Here is a 24652-nt window from a genome sequence, read left to right as displayed (position 1 = left end):
ACATAAATGGTAGTGAAGTTAAGTTGTATGTATGTAAGTGTAACTTACCTGGTGCAGGGCAAGTCTGTAGAAGTAGAAGCAAACACAAGAGGTTGTATCAGAGACCTTCAGGCCCCCCAGTGTGTGATTTATACCCATTTATGGATGGATACCTTATACCACCATTTATGTCAACCCTGAATTTGGCTGTTAGCTTAAAACTGCGTGCATGTTTTCACCAGGCACCTAAAAGCCCAGTTATACTAGTCACATTTCAATACTGAAGTACTGGTCCCTGTCACTGATCTGGTCAAGCTCCCCCGCTAGAAACCTACCAGACTACTGTGAGGGATCCAAACACTGAATTCCACATGCCCTTAAATTGTTGGGGCAGAGCAGTTCCTGGCTCTAGGTGCAGCCCTCATGTCTGACACACTTTTGGCAGCGGGTACCCCTGTGGTCCAGTTATCCAGGCCTTGTAACAAAGTGCTATCTCCCCCTAACCTCTCCAGCAGCTCTTAAGCATTCCCCAGAATCCCTACAAAGGTGAGAGCCTGGTTTACAATTTACTTCTTTAGAGACACATGATTGCAGAAGCCAATAGACACAGGCTGAGCAAAAGGGTTTTGACTCAACTCCTTTATACTTAATAGACCTTTTAGAAACACAACACATCATCCTGAACACAATGCCCCTCACTCTAACTCACCCTTCCTTTGGGAGTCCTTGGGGCAAGAGGGGTTCCCTCTGCCCCATCAGGCTCCAGAAGCAGCTTCCCTCAGTATGAGCTGGTGAAAACGCCCCCACGCCAAAAAAAAAAAAAAAAACACGGTGTAGAGCTGCTCCTGCCCTATTATAACCTTCCAATCTCCTCGCTCATATGACCTCCTGATTAGCCTCAGCAGGTGAGCTCAGACCCCTTCCAGGTGATTTTATTGTCAGGTGAATTCTCCCCTGATAAACCAATCCTCCTGGGTAGGAGTCAACCTATTGTTAAGTGCCATTCCGTTTTATTGAAGAACATTTAAGTTAACAATCCATTATTGTTAGTCCTAGTTCACTCTGTATCCCAAGGGATTACAGTCCAATATGGAGGTAAAAGGACAGAGAAGGTAAACAACCCTCACATTCAAAAATGGAGTTTGCAGTCTGACAGATACATATAAAGAGCCCCCAACATCAAAGAGTTAATGAGGTGTACATAGACAGATATTTCAAATTGTCAGTTCCACAACTGATCATGGCTCATCTGACCTCTCCTGTTTCCATTATATCTATATCTTATCACAGAGTGTACAAATCAATACATAATGGAACATATTCTCCCCTCAGTAATTGCACAGAGGACTTGTGGAGGCAGGTGGGAGTTCTGTGCAAAAGCAGAGAGAACATGGTCCTGTGAGATCAACTGCAAAATAAGCCTTATCTACCTGTTATTCAAGGTTTAAATAGGGCCAGACCAGGACACCCAAATGAGGGTTTGCAGAGCCGTATGCTGTCCTCAATTCATTGTAAAATAAATGTAATATATGGTCCTTGAATCAGGTCCATAGTTTTAAAACCTTGTCAATGAGTAAACTAGTGAAGGTTGCAAACCTTTATGGTACAATGATTCATTTAAAATTCCTATTGGATGGAGTCCCAAAACACCACCTGCTTGTTGACTTCAACGGGAACTTGTTTTTGCAATATCCAATACCAATACTCATTTTCTGTCTTCGAGTGTGGTGTGAAATCTTGGCTAGCAAAAGTTTTAATACTATAATTGGACAAGATTGAAGATGAAAATAAAGTGCCAATAAAGGAAAAACACACTTGTTTGTTAATTTTGAATTAAGTAATATATAGATAATTTTAATGCTCTCTCTATTATCCCCACATCCAGTCTGTACTGTTTTGCTTTCTCTATTTTTTTCTGCACATATGTAAATCTGAAGTCTTATTAAAAGCTTATGATAAATTACCAAAACATCTTTCCATGTTACTGATGCAAACAGTCAATCATTCTGAGGACAATATTTCACTTAAATTTAAAGTAAAAAAAAAATGCCATAAGTAAGATGAAAGTTCATTTGTATTCTTTATCAGGTCACTGAGTCACTATAAATAAATGGGTAAGATTCTTCTTTAAATCCTGTAATGGAATAATAGCTATTTGTTGCCACAATTAATTATATTTTATAAACACAGTATCATTTGATTAAAGTTTAAATTAAAGATATACAGTAAACACGGAACAAAGAGGAAATTATCTAGTGCAATCTTTCTGGGCACATAGGTTGTAACTAACCAGTTAATAATTGCTTTGTTGGTTATTATAAATCTGAAAGGAAGCAGAGACAAGGCTAAAACTAATAACCAAGTGAGAAAGTATAGTCATTACTTGTTGGTGTGATTATTGCTACTGTAAACCAAGTTCCAAACCTTCTGACAAATCTGTTTTTTATATCTCCTCCAATACAGCTTCTAGTAGTGCTCAGAAATGCATCACATTTTTTATAAATAAATAAGTGCAGCACACAATGTTAAGTTGTGCAGAATCTGAATATTTAAGACCGAGTTTCACCGAAGTTTTATGTTATCCTGACCACACTACTCTACCACCCTCTTAGTTCTCCTAGGACAGGGATAATTTGCATGGAGGTAGAACATAGGATGGGTGATTGAAATAGAGGTGTGTAAATCATCACTATAATTTAAGATTAAGATGGTAGTTACTTTTGAAAGTGGTGTATACAAGAAAAATAAGCAAGCTAAATAAGGCTCATTGCAGTAGATTCTCTGCTGCTTATTTGTATTGTCTCAATAAGACCACTCACAGAATAGATACTACTCACCGTACACTGGGGCTGCAGAATCTGGCCCACAGTTAAGGAAGTATTAGTATTTCCCTTCTGCACAGTAAATTTCTCTTTCTCTGCCCCCACCCCACATAACCTCATTATGTTAAACAAACATTAAGGTTGCAAAGTCAAGCACTGAAATTGGAAATGCCAGAATTCCGGTTGCTTGCGCATTATGATACTGTTTCTAATTACAAGATCACATACTAGTTTTTCCACAGTACATCTGTCTCATCGGCTAGGTCTATACTATGAGCTGGTGGTGTGATTCCCAGCTCAGGCACATATTCCTGTGCTAGCTTCATGACAGCATGAGTTTGTATAATAGTGTGCCCACAGTAGCATGGGCAGCAGCAGGAGCACCACAATTTAGCCATGCTGAATACACACTCATGGGGTTCAGGCAGGTTGTACTCAGCAAAGCTAAGCTGTGTGGCCTCTGACTGTGCTAATTGCAACTATGCTACTATTTATAATCTCACTAGCTGTAATGGAGCTAGCATAAATCCATGTACGTGAGCTGGAAATCACGACCCTTGCTCATCGTGTAGGCCTAGCCATTCAGTGCACAGAATAGACATGTTTAAGGGATGAATCAGGATTGTGTGGTAGAGGAGGCTATTGTCTATAGGACCCCTGCCTAATTGGTTGCAGAAGTTGGAAGGTGTGTAATGAATGAGGCAAGAGATTGTAGAATGAGAAAGGACGGTCTCATGGATAAAGGCATTTCAATGATGCCCTGGAGCCTTGTTCTCAGAAATGGTTGGCCTGTTTTGGTTAAAATTACAAACAAACAAACATACAAACATACAAAATCAGCCTGAGACAGACACCCAGCATGGAAAAATTCAGTCCAAATGGTTTTAGTTTCGCAAAATTATAAGCAACTGAAAATAAAGTCTTGCAACAGGAAGTTTCAAGAAACCTTAATAGTAGGCAGTGCTATCAACCCCACCTAACTTACAAACTCTTCCAAACCAGGAATTATTTTAACTATAAAAATTCATTCTCTGAAGTTTGGCACATCTACATAATTTAGCGGCAGCAAAATTGTCATTCCAAGGTACATTGTCAATTTTTTGTTGCTGCATTGATTTGCCCTGCAATATTTTATCATGACCCAATTGCCAACAGGCAAATTGGTTGAAACTATAGTAAAGACTAGAATTATCAGACACAGATGAACATGATATCTTGGGGAAGAGTCAACATGGTTTTTGCAAAAGGAAATCATGACTCACCAATCTATTAAAATTATTTGATAGTGTCAACAAGTGTGTGGACAAGGGTGATCCAGTAGATAGAGCACTCAGACAGACTGACAAGGTCCTGCACCAAAAGCCCTTAAGCAAAAGTAAGCAGTCATGGGTTTGAGGGAACATCTTTTCATGGATTTGTGTCCTATCTTTTAACTAGTTACTAAGTGTAGGAATAAATGTTCAGTTTTCAGAATGGAGAGGTAAATAGCAAGGTTTCCCCATCAATCTGTACTGTACTGTACCGCTGTTCAACATCGTCATAGAATTATCTGGAAACAGGGGTAAACAGTGAGCTAGCAAAATGTGCAGATTATACAAAGTTACTCAAGATAGTTAAGACCAAAGCTGACTGAAGAGTTACACAGTGATCTTACTAAACTGGGTGACCGGGCAATAAAATGGCAGACAAAATTCAGCATTGATAACTGCAAAGTAATGCACATTGGAGAACACAATCCCAGCTATACATACAAAATGATGGGGTCTAAATTAGCTGTTACCACTCAAGAAAGATATTGAAGTCACTGTGCACAGTTCTCTGAACACATGCACTCAATGAGCAGAGGCAGTCAAAAAAGCTAACAGAATGTTAGGAACCATTAGGAAAGGGATAAGTAATAAGACAAAAAATATAATGGTACTATGTAAATCCATAGTACACTCATACCTTGAATATTGCATGCAGTTCTGGTCATCCCATCTCAAAAAAAGATGCATTAGACTCGGAAAAGACAGAGAAAGGCAACAAAAGTGATTAAGGGTATGGAACAGCTTCCATATGAGACGAGATTAAAAAAGACTGGAACTGTTCAGTTTAGAAAAGAGATGACTAGGGGCAGATATGATAGAGGTCTATAAAACCTTGAGTGGTGTCAAGAAAGTGTTATTTACCCCTTCACATAATCACAAGAACCAAGGGTCACCCAATGAAGTTGATAGGCAACAGGTTTAAAATTAACACTTCTTCACACAACATACAGTCAACCTGTGGAACTCATTGCCAGGGGATGTTGTAAAGGCCAAAAGTACAACTGTGTTAAAAAAATTAAATAAGTTTATGGAGGACAGGTCCATTAATGGCTATTAGCCAAGATGGTCAGGGACACAACCCCCTGCTTTGAGTCTCCCTTAACTGATGACTACCAGAAGATGGGACTGGACAATAGGGGATGGATCAAACAATGCTCTGTTCTGTTCATTCCATCTGAAGCAACTAGAGCTAGCTACTGTCAGAAGACAGGATACTGGGCTAGATGGACCATTGGTCTGACCCAGTATGGCCATACTTATATTCTTATTCTGTCCCTTTTATTGCATGATCAATCTGGAAACAAAATTTATGTTCGTAAACTGTTTTCAATTCTCATTAATTTCTTCCAGTATAAGAGCATTTAAAAGATCAATTGATTTCATCATTTATATTTACAAACTGGAAATATAGTAGTGGGATGAAAAGTGACAACTTAATGGCCTGTTTCAAGCATGGTATATTTTGTTGTCACACTTAGCGTGAATTTTGATTATTTAAAGCAAAATATCTCACAGTTTGCATGTAGCCATTTTCAAGTTAATCATTTAAAAGAACCCACCATGTTCAGTGGTTGTAAAATATAAGTTTTTAAATACTGTATCCAAAAAAGAACAATTTAAAACAAAACAAACAAACAAAAAGGAATCAAGAAAAGAAAGCCTCTAAATGATTAGCCTATGCTATAATCAATTTGAGTATTTGAATGTTTTTTTTTATTTTGATGTGTATTATATGGGTACAAAGTATAGTAAATGCATTGTTGCATTCTTGTTGGAAGACAGACCTTTGAATTAGTATACATTTTTATTGCTTTTTTTGTTTATTGAAAAATTTGAATCAACTCTTATTCTGTATTCATTGTATTCAACGGTATCTATGTCCGCAGATCAGACTAGACAAAACCACAGCTTTTTTTGGTATGTAGCTCATGCCACAAACACTGTTGCAAAGTCATCATTAATGCAGATTATATATAAAGTAAAACCTTGAAGATCAAAATGTCATGGGGTACAGTGAATAAATTTGGACAACTGAAATTTCAAATAGTTGAAGGAATTTGCAAAGAAATTAATAGGCAAAATGGAACATAATTATGGTTCAGATTACAAGGAGTTTGGGTTAGCTGAAGTGTTCTATATAATACAAATATAAATGAAAGGGAGTTTCCTCCATCTCTTATTTCTCCCACTACCTAGTATTCCTGAGTTTCAGGCCCCCATTTCAGAAAGCACTTAAACACATACTGAAGTGCTTTCCTGAATAGTGATGTTTTTTGAAATTCAAGCCTGAGTCAGGATTAGTCTTCTGAATTGCAGTAATATTGGAACTGATCAGAATTATTAGTGTAAACTCTGCCGAATAAGATGTTATTATTGTATTTTTAGTTTTGCATGTAAATTCAGAATATTTTATAGAAAGATATTTATATAAAATGTAGCACATGCGAACAGTGCCAGTACAAATATACAGTACTCAAGGATCTTAGAAGCATATTTCTACACTGATGTCCATGACTTATGATCATAAAAAAATCCCACGCAGAAGATACTTAAGGAACAATTAATGTATTGTTGGGCATAAGATGAATCTTCTGCAGATCAAATTGTTTCCTGAACCAGGTAGGATTTTAAAGAATGAGTGAGTTCAATGTAGCAGAACTAGAGACAATTAGAAAAAAAATGTTATGAGCCACTTACTGGAACAAGGAATTTTTTAATCTCTTCCAAGGCATGACTCATACGTGAATAAGCTTCCCCAGGTGGAGCAAACACTTCAATTAGAACATGAAGCTCGTCGCTCAAGTGTGAATATTTGGCTTCCCCACTTTTCCTTAGTTCTTCTTCCTGTGAAAAAGGTTATTTTTAGAAATAAGAATCTATTCATTTTGCATTGATTTAGCATTTACAGCTAATGTGACAGAAGGGCATAATCTAAGCAGACTTTCAAACCCTTTGAGAAATAAAAATCTGGCATGAGCCACTTGAAGATTTAAAAATCACTTGAGTGTTTGAGTGATAAAAGCAGCATAATTATCATCTACAACAGATTGTAATCAGTACAGTGAAAAATGCTAAATACTTCAGAAATATTGAAATATCATTAACTCTAATGCAGAAGCTGCATTAGGGAGACAGACAAGCTGTGTGAACCTTCACTGTAGAAAGGCTTTTCAGACACACATACTTTTACTATGGCCCAGAATATTTTAAGATATGGAGATTTGAGTAATTTACTGAGTTCTCATCAAAACAGTGCTATAACTTTTCTGAAAATTGCATGGTATTATTCAGGAGAAGGATGCTTAAATTGTTAAAGCTCTAGAGTTGAAGTCAGGAGATTAGGGTTTAGTTCCCAGCTCTCCCATAGACATCCTGTGTAGCTCTGGGCAAGTCGCTTAACCTGTCTGTGCCTCATTTTCTCCATCTGTAACATGGGGATAATAATTCTTTCCTACATCAGAGCAGTGTCATGAGGCATAATTCAGTAATGTTTGCGAAGTGCTTTGAGGTCCTTAGCTAGAGAGTGTAATACAAGAGCAAATATCTCTACAATACACGATATATAATTCACTGAAAATATGCAAATTAATGGGAAATTTGTGGTAAGGTTACCGCTTATTATGACAACATAATGGACAACTTTGTCACTACTATACATAATGCACTCTAAACAAATCTTCTGATAAGCAGTATTAAAGTTGTGAAAGCAGGGACTCAGAAGAAAGAAAATTAAGGGTTAAGGTTGAAAGCTCAACTTTTAAATATATTTTTAGACAAAATCCTACTACCTCTGTGCTAGACAATTACATCCCCTTTTACAGATGGGGAAACAATGATAGAAAGAGAAATTAAGTAATTTCCCCAAAGTCACACATTAAGTCATGGTAGCACATGGGCTGAGGAAAGTGTGCTTCACTTGATTTAAAATGTTAATATTGACATGTATGTTTTAGAAATCACACTGCAAAACTTTTGTCTTTGAAGCCTGAGCATAGATCTGCAAGCTCAGTTCATGAACATTAATATCAACTCAGTAGTATTTAGTCGAAGTAGAGGGAGTTTGTTCAATCACTGTTAAAGAAATAAAAACAAAATCAAGTCGTCAACCATTGCTCTCATACTGGTGTTTTGGTAGGTGAAGATTATATGGCATGTTTTAATTTTTAAGGTGAAGCTCTTCTTTATTTGAATATTATTAAAAGTGAACAAAGTCTTACCGAAAGATATGTGAGAGTCCATTATGTGATAGAAATTCTCTCACACTATATCAGAATTTTAGTGTCAATGACATTACAACTTTACCAGTGAGATCCCATGAAAAAGTACAGTCATGGAGAGTATATGAGACAACCTGTTACGAGAAGTTACAATGAATTTCACCCATTGGAATAATTACATATGAAGCATTTCAACAGAATTAGATGTTGCTATAACAAAACATTATGAAACAATGCAGTAATTGTTGCTAATTTCAGTCCTATTTCTCTTTGATTCACAACAAAGAGAAACACAAAAATTAAGTTCCCAGACTCTTTTAGGGAAAGTTACGAACACTCTTTGAAGTTTTAAAAATGAACTGGATTGTTTTCTAATGAAGTAAGGGGGAAAAATGTGTCTGGATCACTAAGTTTATGATAGCTTTGCACAGGTAAAAAATAGAATGGACTAATATATTAATAATGATTTACTGTTGCATACCTTGCTCAGCAAATTTAATATGTGTTGTAGCATGGTAACATTATGTGCTGAGAAGGATGAAACAATGGGATAAACTAAAAAAAAAAAAAAATCTATTTGAACTCTTTATTTCAGACTCCTTCCCATAAATTCAAAACTCACTGCCAGGCTGAGAGCCTCCTCCCAGCAGCAGCCTTTTCTCAATAGTGAATTCTCAGGAACATCAGGGAGAAGATAGTGCTGTGCATCTCCTCCAGTGGTATCATCATCAATATTTCTTGCAGGGGCATGCAGGCCAGTTTCCTGGGTTTGGGGAGAGGGGAAGTGGCTGAATTTTCAAATGCACATCCAATCCCACATCAGGGATGCATGGCAGAAGATTATACTTCTTTGGCCATGGGAGGAGAAATAAAAGGAGAGGAAGACATACAGCTCAGGGAAAAACATGGCAGATTAAGAAATCACAACTTCTGCGAGCACAACGGCAACCTTGCTTCCAAATTCATTGCTCAAGACTAAGTGATTCAGGATTTCGCATATCCATACATACGACATAAGAGATGCCAAGAACAGCAGCATCACAAAGCCCAGCTGGGACAGAGGTTGTTGAATATTTTTTGCTAGGTCTGTCTAATCATGTATGAACTTAAAGATCTAGAGTATGTACTTAGCTTCAAAATGTGTTTAAAATGGATCACACTAAACAATTAATGGCAAATTATTAACCGCAAAGTTTCGATTGGAGGTACTTTTTTCTCCCCATAGTCGCCGTAATATATAGCTGTCAGGTTTGACTTCCCACTTTCATAGTGTCTGCTTTTCTGAATATTGCACATGGGGTAATGCAAAGAGTCAACTAGAGACATATTTGGTAGATTACACTGAAGGCCTAGGAACTCTGAACTGGGCAAAATATTTCCTGACACTTTGTAAAGTCTTCTTTCTGCCTGAAGTTTATAACTTCATCAAGTAGTATGCCAAGAGACACTAACTACCATAAGCCTCACATTAAATGGCAATGGGATCATTACTTTAAATGTATAAACATGCAGCAGTTACAAGCTCTGCATGCTATTTTGGTAAAGTTTTTAACTTCTTTGAGGTCTCAGATATGATTCTGCTTCTGCTGGAAATGATCTTATAATCACAGATGATGATACCCCCTACACTTTTGATACTTCATGGAAGTCACGCTCATACAGCATAGGTCTCAAAACTGATGCAATACACTAAAGTGTTCACCAAGTCTCACTAAAGACAAGAAAAATCCATTTTCCCAGTTTTTAATTCAGCAAGCATGAAAACTAGTACTACTATTTTTACTTTTAAATAGAGTAAGGAAATTTCCAGCCCAAAAAATTCATTAAGATTATAGATTTTAAGGCTGTAAGGAACCACTAAGATAAACTTGTCTGATAGCCTTCATGATATAGACCATAGTATTTCACCCAGGAATTACTGTAGTGGAGGGAATTATTCTTCACTATTTAAATGTATGCTGTTGAGCATAATAAACTCTAGTTCAGTCACAAGTTATCTTTTGAAAAGGTGTCCAATGTCAATTTAAAGACTTCAAGTGACAATGACTATCATTTCCCTTGGTAAGCTCTTGCAATGATTAATTACTTTCACTGCTAGGAATTTGCACCTTATTTCCAATTTGAATCTTTTCTGGCTTCAATTTATGGTGCTGCAGAAGCCACTCCACAGTTAAGGTTAAAAACATTATCTAATTAATGACTTGCAAAGTGCTTTGAAGATGAAAAGGACTATACAATTGCTACAGTAAGTAATATTAACTAAACCGAATACCAATCCTACTCCAACTTTTTTTTTTTTTTTTTTTAAAGCCTCTTTCTGCCTGAAGTTTGTCATGTGGAGACAAATAAGATTCAGAGGGATTCTGTAGCGAGAAACTTCAGATATGGAACAAACGTAGAGCATAGGAGTAATGTGATAGGGACCTTACATGCACCATGGAAATTTCAACATTTTGGAGTTTCATCAAGTCCCAAAGGAATTTATAAAACTAGTTGAAAGTGTTCAAAATTGGAAAATGTGTGATGAAAAAATGTTCACAAAAAATGTTGAAACATTTTCCCCTTTTAAAACCAGGTTCAATCAGGGGTGGGAGGGAGAGTGGCTGATGTGTGCTGCACTTGCCAGCTAACATATGATCTCATGCAGGCTAGAAAATTGGTGCAAGTTAATGCAGCCTAGGCTAAATTAGGCTGAAGTAGGGAACCAGGGAGCCATAACTAGGGTGACCATATTTCCCTAAACTGAAAACGGGACATGCAGGGCTGGCCTGAGCCACCTGGTGTCGCTGCTCATCCCCCACAAACATTTCTCTGTTTCCCACAATTGAGCCAAGTCACAGAGATGGGTGGGGGTGGGGAGGGAGAGGGGGAGGGGGAAAGAGGAATGGGTATGGGCTGGGATCTGGGCCGCAAAATAGGGTGTGTACTTTGGGGCTCGGAGCAAGGTGATGAAGCTATTGACTATGAGCCAGCTAGTGGGGCATGCCAGAATAGCAAAGGGGCAGGAAGGAGGCTCCAGCTAGCAGGAGGGACCAAGTTGACTGCAAAGAACAGCCCTGGGGAGGTAGGGGAAGGCCGCGATGCAAGGCCACCATTTCAGATTTTGGTATCGGGAGGGGGCAACTCCTGGTCAGTGAGGGGAGAGGAAAGAGGAGCGAGCAATGGGTGAGCATGGGTGGTCACTCTCTGCAGGTGGTACAAAACTCAGGGAGGGGGCAGGTGCCTCCCCACCACCTTCCTAAATGGCACCCCTACCGGGATGTGGCAGAAGCGGGTGAGTAGAGCCAGACAGGTTGGGGTGGAGAAAGACTGGAGAGCTCTCCAGGGTCTGGACCCAAGGACGGTGGGTGGGGAGGACATGAGGCCAGGGTGGGGGCTCCGGGGCCTACTCGGGGTGGGAGGGAGCATGCTCTGCTTGCTGCCCCAACACCAGCAGATGCTGTGGGACCCGGTCAGGCACTTACCAGCCAGGTGGCCCAGTAGGGCCCATGGCCCATGAGTCACGGCTCCATGGCCTGGCTGGAGAAGAGTTTGAATTAGGGCCTTGACTGCCCTATGATTGGGGTGTCATATGCTCACTCTGCAGCCCATCGCTCCCTACAGGAAAAATAACATGTGGCAAGGGAAGAGACATTCCAGACATTAAAAATCATGGATCTACTAATTTTGCATGTGAAATCATCTCACATTTTATTGGTGCAAATGAGGCCCATAATACCAAAAAAAAAAAAAGAAAGACAAACTTCCCATTACGGAATGTATGCTGGTTCATTTGGTCTACAATGAAGGCAAAGTGATTACGAGACAATACAGAATGCAAGGTCCAGAGTTAATTGTTATCTCCACATTCATATCATTCACCAGCCCAAAACAGAAACGAACAATAATCTATGAAAAGCTATGAAAGGACAAATTTAAGAAATTAAATTATTAAAAAAACCCCACAACAATATACGTAAGTGTCCTTCTTTGGAAAGTTAAGGGTGCTAGACTAGAGAGTTAAAAAGAACTAACTTATGCTTTCACTAGCACAGATTCAGGTAACATTAAATGTTAGGAACATGTTAACAATTTGTTCTACTTCTCTTAGAATCTGACCACTAAATTCACATTGACTTCAACTGGCTTTGAATCAGACCACATATTGTTTAAATAGTCAATACAAATATATTAAAATATTATTTAATTGTAGTAAGTATAAATTGTGAAAAAGTGTTTTGCTTGTAGTACCATACCTTCAAATGTAGTAATTATAGCATTATGTGGTAACAAATGGAATATATTATTTTTCCAGAAATACTGAAATATATATAAACACAAAATTGAAAGACTGACGGTGACTTCAAGTGTTTAAGTTTCTATGAAAATTTGTCAGAAAAACAATGGATGAGGTAGCTTAATTAAAGCAAATTTCTGGGAGAATAGGCATTTTCCTCACAGAACAAATATTCCAATCATGCAACCTGTAATCACATTTCTAAGAAGAGTTTGATCCATAGCATCATTCAAGCATTATCACATCTATTACTATGCAACCTAATTTCAAACTTGTATTAAATGTACCCATCTCTCTCCAGCTATATTTACTTATATCAAGAATAGACAAGTTCTCTTGTCTTTAACAAACTTGTTAATACTTTTTTCAGATGTTTAAAAGCTACTCTCCTGCTCAAGACCGGCTCCAGGTTTTTTGCCGCCCAAGCAAAAAAAAAAAAAAAAAGCCGCCCCTTGAAAAGAGCCGCCCAAAGCACATGCTTGGAACGCTGGTGCCTAGAGCCAGCCCTGCTCCTGCTTCATTAGGACCACAAACTGTGCCATAGAAGGCTAGAAGTTACTGCTAATAAGCTAGATAACAGTCCTAAAGCAATTGATGAAATTGCCAATTATTTATGATGAGAATTCATCTTGAAAATCAGTAGTAATAAGCAGACAGCATTCTACATTAGACATATTAGGAGACCCTGTAGATTAAAAAAATAATAATAATCTTTTATTGTTGTCAAACGTAATTGTGATGGCTCTTGAGTACTCAGGACTGAGTCATCTTGTTACCCCCTGCCTCCAGCATGAAGAAGACTTACATGTGCTTAACTGGGTGGCAGCTCACTGACACCACCAGCCTGTTAGCCACCCATGCACTCTCCTCTAGGCTATGTCTGCCCTTACTTTGCCTTTCAAGTTAACAATAGGTGTACCCCAGATCCCAAACCCCTTTGAAGTGTTCCCCTATCGTGTTCAGCCTCTTATCCACTGAACAGTCACAGAAATACCAGGTCTGCTGTCCCAAAGGAACAGTGAATACATCCATCCCAGTTCAATCATACAAGTTGGTTTCTTGCTTAATACCACAACACAGATATATTTAGAGGGAAAACCAGAATAAGTCTATTATCAAAGATTCAAGACTCAAGAAATAATGAATAAAGATAATTGAAACAAAAAAGGTAACATATAAAACAAAGTCATAATACTCCTTCTCCAGACTACATTTTATAGATTAACCTCTTGTCTAAAGAAGTTTTATTTCACCAAGGCTGGTTCAGATTCATTTTCATACACATAAATACACTGCCTGTTTACTTCCTAGGTGCAAGATGACAGGACGTCTTCTCAGTTCCCCAAATATAGTCCAGAAAGCCTTTGAAGATTTTTGCAAGATAAGGTTCTCTGCCCCTGCTGTGTGCACTTCATTGTTGGCTTCATATCTGTTGACTTCATATGTAAATGTGTCCCAAATGTGTTAGCGTACAGTGCTTAATTTACATACTGACAGAGCCAGATACAAGTGTCTTTTGTCTGACAGGAAACCTGTATCACAGCAGAGGTGGAGAAACAGAATCCAGGAGCATATTTTCAGTATTTTATCTATATCTATCTATGTATATGTATACACACAAACACACACATAACTCCTTACGTAGTAGCTATACATATATTTTCCAACAATATTAATGAGCAGTGTAACCTTGGCTTTCATTTAAGACCTCACATAAGATTCATTGATGTACCAGAATGTAAATACCAGAATAAGGATATTCTTCAACCCCCTTACCAGTTGGTACTGAGGGGTTTGTGGGTCACAATAACTATAATTTGTCTTCTTTAAGAATCAGTACATACTACCCAAAAACAATAGATCTGAATTACTTGAAATACAAAACAACTTTTGCAAAATGCATATGTTGAAGTAATCACAACACACAATTTACGTTTGGCATTTAAAACATCCAAAGAAAAATGTAAATAGACCTTATCAATATTCCAATATCCATAATTCCTCTCTATAAACTACTGGTACTATGAAAATGATACAATTCTTTCCAGAAGGAATTGTGAACATGCAACACTCAGGTTTTACTATATTCCCATATCCAGAAATTGTATGAGATTAACAATGGGCATCATGACTAGAAGTATGTTGACTTACCTGAAAGAAAACATTTTGAAACTCTCATTCACAGGTCGGAATGGATGCCCTCTGTGAACTTTTTGTTGCCAAAAGGTGAGATATGTTCCAAGGTGTAATGTACAGCAGTCCCATATTTTAAAAAGGGAAGACCTGCGGCATTAAACCACAGTCATGCATTGCAAACAGTGTGGAAGCTGCACCACTTCTGAGGGAATTGCAGAAGGAACAGTTCCCGTCCAGGCTTCCCTATGCACAAGGGCAAATGCATAAGCAGCATGATCCCTGCTCCAATTGGGTGGATTATGCTCCCAGAGCCCAATTCAGCAAGTTGATTAAGCTCATGCTTAACTACAGACTTAACCAGCTTGAGGTTCTGATTCAGGAAAGCAATTATCCACATGCCTAAATATGGAGAAAGATTTAAACATGCTCTTAAAATTAAGTGAATGCTTAGCCACCCCTCCTTTTTAAGGATGCTCTCCTGAATAAGGGTCTAAGGCCCAAATCAAAGGGATTTAGGTGTTGCAACACTACGCTTTGCAGCACCTAACTTATAGGCCGCCCCAAGCAGCCAAAAAAAAAAAAAAAAAAAAAAAAGCCGCTATCGCGATCTGCGGCAGCAATTCGGCGGGAGGTCCTTCGCTCCCATCTGGAGTGAGGGACCGTCCGCCGAATTGCCGCCAAATAGCTGGACATGCGGCCCCTCTCCGGAGTGGCTGCCCCAAGCACCTGCTTGACAAGCTGGTGCCTGGAGCCGGCCCTGGTGCCTAGCCACTCAGTGGAATCTATAAAACCTGAGTTAGGCAGCTATGTTCACTATACAAAGCCTAGAGTGAGAGAGGCATCTGAGCATGCTAGGCAGGGAACCACATAAACCAGCCAACAGCAGATGCCAAGAAAAGTGTTCTCTAAGGCCTGCCCCTCTCAGAGTTAGGCACATAACTCTGGACTGCAAGAAGGCACCTCTGCTTTGGATACACAACTGTGAACCCTGTCCTGGAGTTATGTGCCTGAGCTATTTCTTGTAAGAATGGCAACAGTTAACACTTAACTCCTCAATGGTCAATGAGGGAGGCCTCCATTACAATCTTTAGCCCAGTGGTTAGGGAACTCCCCCAGGATAAGTGAGACCCCAGTTTGATTCCTTTCTCTGGCTGATGAAGATATGGAATTTGAACAGGGGTTTCTGTCTCTCAAGTGCATACCCTAACTACTGGACTAGAGAGTCTCTCTGGCCCAATGCAAATATAATTATTTATACACACCTTTGACAGGAGAATGAGAGCGACCCACATCAGAATCTCTCAGAGTCTAACAGATAGGGCAATCACCAGACTGGCACCCAAAGGTGAGTGGGGTAAGGCAAAGCCTATTTGCACCTGGCTGGAGGACCCTGCTGGGGTTCATGCATGATTTAGGCACCTGGATGCCTACACTGAAGCTTTGCAAGCATGCCCAGCAGTAGAAACTTAAGCGCCTAGAGAACTTGTACAGCAAAAGTTTAGGAGCTAAGGGATTTGAGCCATCTCTAGAGTTAGGTGGCATCTGAGCAGTAGTTCTGAGGCACCTACATTTGGAAGTTAGGTGGCAAATTCCTTTTGTGGATCTGGGTCTAAGTGTTTTGCTGAATCAGCCCTCCAGCACACAGGAAGGGCTTAGAAAGCACATAAAGATACATCTGAGACATTATTTACAGAAAATTATTAATTCTACTCCATTTGTTGAATCAGATTTTAGTCTTCTAGGAGATCAATCGGGGATGATATCCTTAATATTCAATACTAGACTTTCAGTAATCTTTTTATTTAACTGTGATGGGGTGCACTCACCTCTCTCAAGTGCCTTCTGCTGGCTGGGTGTGGTGCTGCAATCTGCTTTTTCTCCTGGCACCTCTCTTTAGGTTATCCACCTCATCAGGTGGGTCTTCAGTGGCTCAGCCCTCTGACTAAGTCACACAGTTAACAGATGAATGGATGAACCTCTTCCAGGGTAACAAAGGTTCATCAAGGACTATTGTTGTGCCCTTGTTAGTGTCTTCGGCCCTGGCACTGGGCTCAGTTCTCAGCCTCTTCTGGGCTAACTCTAAGTCCTTCCCTGCCCTGTTATTGCCCTGGGGGCAGTGCTTTCTCCTTCGAGACACTTTGTCCTGAATGGTTCTCACTGCTCTAGCTCTCCAGCCAGATCATCTCTCAAATCCAGTCCCCTTTTGGGGGGGTAGAAGGGTGGTAACCAATAGTTCAGACAGTCTATCTGCCCTTATTGGGTCTTCAGCACCATCCGTAAGCCCTTTGCATTCCAGTCCTTTGCTTGGCCTTCGAAACAAGCCATATCCCCTTCCTGGGGCTTAGTCTACTTCCCCTGGGGGTGGGGACGACACAGACCCACCCACTACTCCCAACCCAGGGACCCTACAAATAGCAGCCACGAGTTGCTTCCTTTATTTGATGACTACTACCTTCTCTGGTTCTCTTCACCTTTGTCCAGTACCTGATGGCTAGAGTTCTCACGTCCTCCTGTAGTTTAGGTTTAGCTAATGCAGCCCATCAAGCTCCCTTTGGCCAGAGTGGTACACCCTTTCCTACCCCTCTGACCCCAGCCAAGAACCAAGCTGCTCAGGCCCTGCAGCTTCTGTTATCTGAGTCTGCTGTGCTGTGATTGGGTGCTTCCCTGCAGACTTTCCGAGCAGGCCTGCAGGACCCACGTTCACTGCTCCTTTCCTGGGGTGGGGTGTAGTAGGACTGCAAGACCTCCAGCAGGGGACCTCACCTCAAAGGACCTCATATACCCATCACGTACACAAAGTATAATAGACTTATGAAGGTCCAGGGCTCATGAAAATAGATGAGGAATCATTAAACACCAAACTTCTTGTACTCATTGAAAAAAGGCTGAATTTTGATATTAGAAGCCTCTGTTTAAAGGAAGAGATCATTGCTCTGAAGGAGCAACAAAGAAAGAGACACCTTTCCTAATTTGTCTCACTTGCTGGTTAATTACAACTATTTAAGCATTAAAATAAAAATAGTTGACCGTCTAAGACAGTCAGTATTTTCAGCTCAGGAAACTGGAAAGTTTGAAACAATCCATTCTAAAAATTGAATCCAGAGAACCACATTACTCTACACAAAGTGCATCCAGCTTGCTGGAGACTCAGTGGTGTAAACCTGTTGGAATATCTAGCACTACAGAATGTTTTTTTCCCTAAAGAAACCTTTAATATTGTTATAAGTTGAGTTAAATCTTGTTGAAGCTGGTGGGTGTAACTGCCATCCTTCATTTAAGACAGAGGTGGGCAAATTACAGCCTGCGAGCCACATCCTGCCCGCAGGACTGTCCTGCCCGGCCCATGAGCTCCTGGCCAGGGAGGCTACCCCCAGCCCCTCCCCCACTGTTCCTCATCCCCCGCAGCCACGCTGCCATGCGGGCAGGGCTCTGGGTGGCGTGGCTGTCTCCAGCTGGGCAGAGCAGCTGCGAGACAGGCCGCTCTGAGCGGCATGGTAAGGGGGTTGGGGCCAGGAGGTTGGATAAGGAGCAGGAGATCCCAGGGGGCAGACAGGGGAATGGGGAGCAGGGGGAGGTTGGATAGGGTGGAGGTTCTGGGGGGGGCGGTCAGGGGACGGGGAACGGGGGGGATTGGATAGGTGTGGGAGTCCCAGGGGGCCTATCAGGGGTTGGGGGTGTGGATAGGGGTTGGGACACTCAAGGGACAGGGAGAAGGTGGTGTTGGATAGGGGGTGAGATCCTAGGGGGGTAGTTAGGGTGGGGGGGTCTCGGGAAGGGGTGGTCAGGGGACAAGGAATGGGGGGGGGTTGGATGGGTCATGGGTTCTGAGGGGGGCAGTCAGGGGACGGGAAGTGGGAGGGGGTCGGATAGGGGGCAGCGGCCAGGCTGTTTGGGGAGGCACAGCCTTTCCTATCTGGCCCTCCATACAGTTTTGCAACCCCGATGTGGCCCTCAAGCCAAAAAGTTTGCCCACCACTGATTTAAGATAACAGATACAGTTTAGCTGATTTATGAAATAATAATGGCTCCAAACCAAAACAAAGGTCATTCAGGGGCTTCTCTGGTATTGTTTTGGGGAAGCGGGGGTGTAGGTATGAGGAGGCAAGCTGGGAGAAGCACACAAACAGAAGGAAGCTACACACATAGCCCTAGCCAAGCATGAGGCTTGGAGGTTGTGAGCAGAGAAACTGCCTCCTGTTGTTTCATTTCTCTTGCGTTCAGCAGGACTTTGTACATTCCTTGTAAATAAAAAAGATTGCACAAAGGTCCCTGACTCCATAATCAATTTCTCCTGCTGACTGGAACAACCTGTAAGACCTCAATTTTTGGCTAGCTGCTCAGATCAAAAGGGGTAACAGTATTTTCAGTTATCTGCTAATTCATTACTAGTACTTTTATTACAGAACAGCAGTCATAATATAACCACATAAAGTTAAAGCAGCTATCTTTCAAATATAGAGTTCATTTCCAATATTCTTGCCTGCTATGCTACACATTTGTTTAAAGGTACTTTTACTGATTAGTATTGAAATGAGCTGTATGTAGCATCTATAAGTGGCTCATCTAGCAAGAAGTGCAACACTTCAGCCACTTTGCTCATTATATTCCTGGATCAGTGTGGAGGCAATGCATGAAATAATTTCTCCAAAGGCTTATGTTTCCAATCATGAGATCAGGAGTCACATCGGCTGCAAAATATGGAGAGGCCCAAGGGAGAAATATAGCCTATGCCTGTGTTTGCTGTTTTATATCCTTCTGTGCCAGTGGTTCTTCTGTCCTTCATGCGTGACTGAACAACAACATTGTTGTGTTTCTGATGAGCCATGTGAAAGTTGCAAGGCCTTCAATCAAGTATCCAGGACTGGAACAAGATGCAAAGTCTGGAACTGATCATCCTGTTTAACTCAATTACTTTGCAATGGATCCATCCTTCTGTGATCAGATTCCCTCCATCCTGCCTTGTAGCCACAGAGTAAGGAGGCTTTGTCTGGGCCAGCAGGAGAAAGAACACAATTGCCCCTTTAAGGATTGCCCACGCCCACCCTCTTGGGGGGCACTCAGCCTCCTCATGCTTGAGAAGGGGCGGTTTGTCTGTGGCTGTTTGGTTGGACAGAAGTGGGCAATGTAAGTCTGTTTGCTCCCACATACCCAAAGGGAGGGCTTATAAATCCTTTCCTCTGCCCTAGGGCACCTTCTGCATTGGGAGAATACCTTCCCCTTTTCCCCACCTTGGTATTAGAGTAGGACTAGGTCTTTGGGGCTTTGCTGTAGACATCCTCATAGTCCCTTTTGGGGCCAGGAAATATTTTTTTCCTTGTGGGCTTTCCTCTCAGCACCCAGGGACACAGTGAGTAGGTTAGGTTGTAAATTTCATTGTCACAACTTAGCAGGTGCCTAGTACATTCAACAAGGGGTCTGGTTCCATCAGAAATCTGAATGGGAAACAGATCAGGAGAAGGCATCCGCTAAAGAAGCTGGGAAATGGAATTGAGGCTCCTAATGAATGGTACAGTAAGGATCCAGTGCCTTTCCCCCCAGCCCATTAATCTTCAGATGACGGGAGGGTAATGGGATCCCTACAACATTTCTGAGACCATGTTCATGAGGAAAAGGACTGACAGTAGTCCTCCACCAGGTGGAATAGATTGCAAAGGAAGGATGACCTGCACTGGACATTGTCAGATAGCTCCCAAATGTGCTACTTAAAGTTGCAGCCTAGTTAAACCACATTCCTGATGTCTTGTCTTCCTACGGTGTCAAAGCCAAGGCTTTCATGTCTTTGTGAATGCTGATTCATTTACATGTAACTGATCAAAATATCAGCTCTTAAACTTGGATTGACCCAAGCCTTAAGCAGCTGTCAGTACTCATTACCTGATTCAGTAAACAAATAATGGTGATACACTATCTCCTTGACTACTAGAATACAGGAAATAATGGCAAATTGAAGTACTGCAAAGAAATCTCATATTATCTCCTGAATATGTGAAGGAAAATGTTATTTTAAATAGTTAGAGATGAGTCAAATTCCTCAAGTAGCTACTGATGGAGGGAACTCGTCTTATAAACAGTTCCTCCTTCTGGGATGTAGGGGGTTTTACTATCTCACAAACAGTATTTTATGAGCAATAGTCAGACACATTTTTTTCCATTCAGCTAGGTTCTGCATACTATTTATGAAGAGTGCAATATCACATACCCGTGGAAAGGTGTGAATTTTCTCTAAGTCCCTTCCCAGAAAATCTAACTGCCTACTTTTATGCTTATTTACTGAATAAATTCAGATATCAGTGCCAGTTCTTGGCTGTATCTTCATAAGTTGTCAGTATGCAGTATGGATTTATCAGACAAATATGTTGTAAAATGAGTTTAAGTTACTGTGTAATTTTATATCTGACTTCCAGTTACCAAATGTGAATAAAATTGTTTAAAAAAAAAACAGATTTGTCAAAGATCTCAAATAAAAGTGGTAGCTCACTTTCTTATCAGGGACAAATTTTGCAATGTGTTCATATTTACAGATCATAGTGAACTGAGTCTGAATGCAAACTCTGTAGTATGCTTATGAAATTTCTAATGAGTGATGACTATACCATTCTCAGTGTGACATTCTATACCTTGGGGGAGCATCTTGTAATCCCCATATTCCTGATTTATATATAATTGTGATATTGCATATAAAGCAAGCTGTGTGAGGTATCGGGGAAAGGTTATGAGCTGCTGAAAGTAGCTGTTCTATCTAAATATGTATATCATTAATGCATATGAAGTTATGAGAATTGTGTTGTATGGTTGTCACTAAAATATGCTGAGGATTTGGGAAGCGCCCAGATACTAGATCTCCAGAGACAATGACAAGGGAGGTAAACAATGCCCAGGTGGGTGCTGAACAGACATTACCAGGCATTGTCCAGCAGAGGAGTTACAATTCCATGACTCACTTACAGGAGACACATGGGGAGTATTGCTTCACCTTGTGACTCTTCAGTGCCCACCAGACATGCCTGGACTTGTGTTCTCCAAGCACATGGAACTAAGGGTATAAAACAGAGTACAGGGGCCCCATGCGGGGCCTTTCTCCCTCCCCCATCTATGCTGCAACTAGAAACAAGGACATTCAGAAGATTGGAAACTTGAACAGAGGATACTGGCCCAGGTTTCAAGGGTGAAACCTGTGTACTATGACCGGCAATATCCCGTGGGGTGAGGAAAACTGATTAATCTAGATGTTACCCAGTCTAATAGGGTTGAGAGTTTAGACTGTATGCTATATTTTATTTTAGTTTGGTAACCACTCTGACTTTTGCCTACCACTTAAAATCTATCTTTTGTAGTCAATACATTTGTTTAACTGTTTATCTTTACCAGTGAGTTTGCTTCAAGTGTTTGGTAAGGGTGTTTGCTCAGGTTTACAAAGGCTGATGTATATCCACTTCCCATTGATGAAGTGGTGAACCAATTAATAAATGTGCACTGCTCAAGATGAGCAGTGCAAGATCATATACTTCTGAGGTACAAGGTTGGGAGCTTGGGGGATTTGGCTAGTGCCTTTCTCTGAGATTCAGGAGTGGCTCTGGGAGCATTCATGCAATCTAGCTGGGTATGGGGCACCGCATGCAGTTGTGCTGAATGATAACAGCACCTGGAGGGGCTTGTTGCTTGTCACTAGCAAAGCATTGTGAGAGACAGCCCAGGCTGGAGAGTTTAAGGGGGCACAATAGTCCCACCGACCCAGGCTGCACCCAGGGGATCCCATCACACTCGGGACTCATTTGAAAACTGTTCCCAGAAAGTAGTTATCAGTGGTTCACAGTCATGCTGGAAGGGCATATGAAGTGGGGCCCTTCAGGGATCAGTTCTGGGTCTGGTTCTGTTCAATATCTTCATCAATGATTTAAATAATGGCATAAAGAGTACACTTATAAGAGATAACAAGGTTGGAGGGTTGCAAGTGCTTTGAGGATAGGATTATAGTACAAAATGATCTGGGCAAACTGGAGAAATGGTCTGAAGTAAATAGGATGAAATTCAATAAGGACAAATGCAAAGTACTCCACGTAGGAAGGAACAATCAATTGCACAAATACAAAATGGGAAATGACTGCCTAGGAAGGAATACTGTGGAAAGGGATCTGGGGGTCATAGTGGATCACAAGTTAAATATTAATCAACAGCATAACACTGTTGCAGAAAATGCGAACATCATTCTGGGATCTATTAGCAGGAGTGTTGTAAACAAAACAGGAAAAGTAATTCTTCTGCTCTACTCTGCACTGATTAGGCCTCAACTGGAGTATTGTGTCCAGTTCTGGGCACCACATTTCAGGAAAGATGTGGACCAATTGGAGAAAGTCCAGAGAAGAGCAACAAAAATGATTAAAGGTCTAGAAAACATGACCTATGAGGGAAAATTGAAAAAAAAAACCTGGGTTTGTTTAGTTTGGAAAAGAGAAGACTGAGAGGGGGCATGATAACAGTTTTCAAGTATTTAAAAGGTTGTTTCAAGGAGGAGGGAGAAAAGTTGTGCTTCTTAACCACTGAGGATAGATCAAGAAGCAATAGGCTTAAATTGCAGCAAGGGAGATTTAGGTTGGATATTAGGAAAAACTTCCTAACTGTCAGGGTAGTTAAGCACAGGAATAAATTGCCTAGGGAGGTTGTGAAATCTCCATCATTGTCTAACCTGGTCTTAAAGATCCCCAACCACTTGTCAGGGATGGTCTAAATAATACCTAGTCCTGCCATGAATTCAGGGGACTGGACTAGATGACGTCTCGAGATCTCTTCCAGTCCTATGATTCTATGTCCAAGGACCAGATGTTATGGACAATTCAGGTAAATATGCATACTTCTATTTTCTTATGTGAATGAAGCCTGAGCTCTGAGCCATGCAAGGTATGTCTCTCAATATCTTCTAATATAGCATTTAGCACAAAATGATCCAGGTGTAATTATAGGGAAATACTGCCTCCCAACTTTTACCCTAGAAGGGCGGGGGAGGGGGAAGATAATCTCTTTTTCTCCTCCTTAACTTTTGACTGGCTGCGGACAGGAGGGGAAAGAGAGAAAAATAAAGTTTGAGGCAGCTTGGGAAACAGCGCTCAGCAGCCTTTCTCTCTGCACTCCTTGTGTTGCTGGCTGAGTACGAGCTGTTTACCTGAGCTGCTCTTCAGGAAACTTTGATTTGAGAGCCTCCAGTTTTTAGGAGACATTCTGTAGTCCTGCAGCATTTTCTGGAGGCTGTCGTCGTGGCTCCTGAGTAGTTCCCTAAAGGCATCTGGGTCACAACAGCAGTTCTTTCCACATCCCCACCTTAAAGGGGTGGGTGCTACAAGGGGGCGGGGCACAAGAGCGAGGACTGGTATGGGGGACAGATGATATTGAGGGGAAAGGCAGGAAGAGGCTAGATTAGTTCCACCCAGTCTATTTTATCTAAGAGAGGTGGGGAGAAAGTGTGTGGTGTAGGGTTGTGGGTAGGATTGGGTGGTCCGTGATGCTGAAGAGGAATCTCAAACACCCTCACCCCAAATTTTTAGGCAAAGTATTTCACTGATAAGATCTAAGAAATGTCAAGCAACTTTGCCCAAAGACAGATGATTGGGTTTTTGGCAAGATGCACAAAATCCCAACATGTACTGAGAACTAGTCCAACTCTGGCTTCGTTGGACCCACCCACCATCTGGTCCAACAATGGAAGCAGGGAGAATTCACAGCAAAGAATGTACTGAGTAGCAGCGTGCAAACAACTGGTATAGGAAACATGAAAGCTAGGGATTTTCCTTTGAGAAAAAGCTTATAAGGCCTTTTTCCATGGTCTGTTGTGTTCATGCTGCCAGCCAGTACATTCTTGCTGGTTGCAGGTCACTTTTCTTCTGAAGACTCCTTAATAGGAAGGAATCAAAGTTAGATTGG

General features: G+C 40.9%; 1 protein-coding gene across 8 annotated transcripts in view; it reads right to left on the bottom strand.

Annotated features, from left to right (window-relative positions):
- Positions 1-24652, bottom strand: part of KHDRBS2 (KH RNA binding domain containing, signal transduction associated 2) — a 650326-nt gene that overhangs the window by 315020 nt on the left and 310654 nt on the right. For all 8 annotated transcript variants that reach the window (XR_008444592.1, XR_008444587.1, XR_008444588.1 and 5 more), the window contains one exon: positions 6809-6955. Coding sequence is in view for 1 of the 8 variants with exons in the window: in XM_054024593.1 (XP_053880568.1) it covers positions 6809-6955 (147 nt within the window). In the remaining 7 variants the exon portion in view is untranslated. The remainder of the gene's footprint in view (positions 1-6808; positions 6956-24652) is intronic.

Source organism: Malaclemys terrapin, chromosome 3 (assembly GCF_027887155.1).
Source record: "Malaclemys terrapin pileata isolate rMalTer1 chromosome 3, rMalTer1.hap1, whole genome shotgun sequence".
In the NCBI taxonomy this organism is placed as follows: Eukaryota; Metazoa; Chordata; order Testudines; family Emydidae; genus Malaclemys; species Malaclemys terrapin.
Note: the sequence above shows the minus strand (reverse complement) of the source record. Positions and strands in the feature narration are given on the sequence as shown.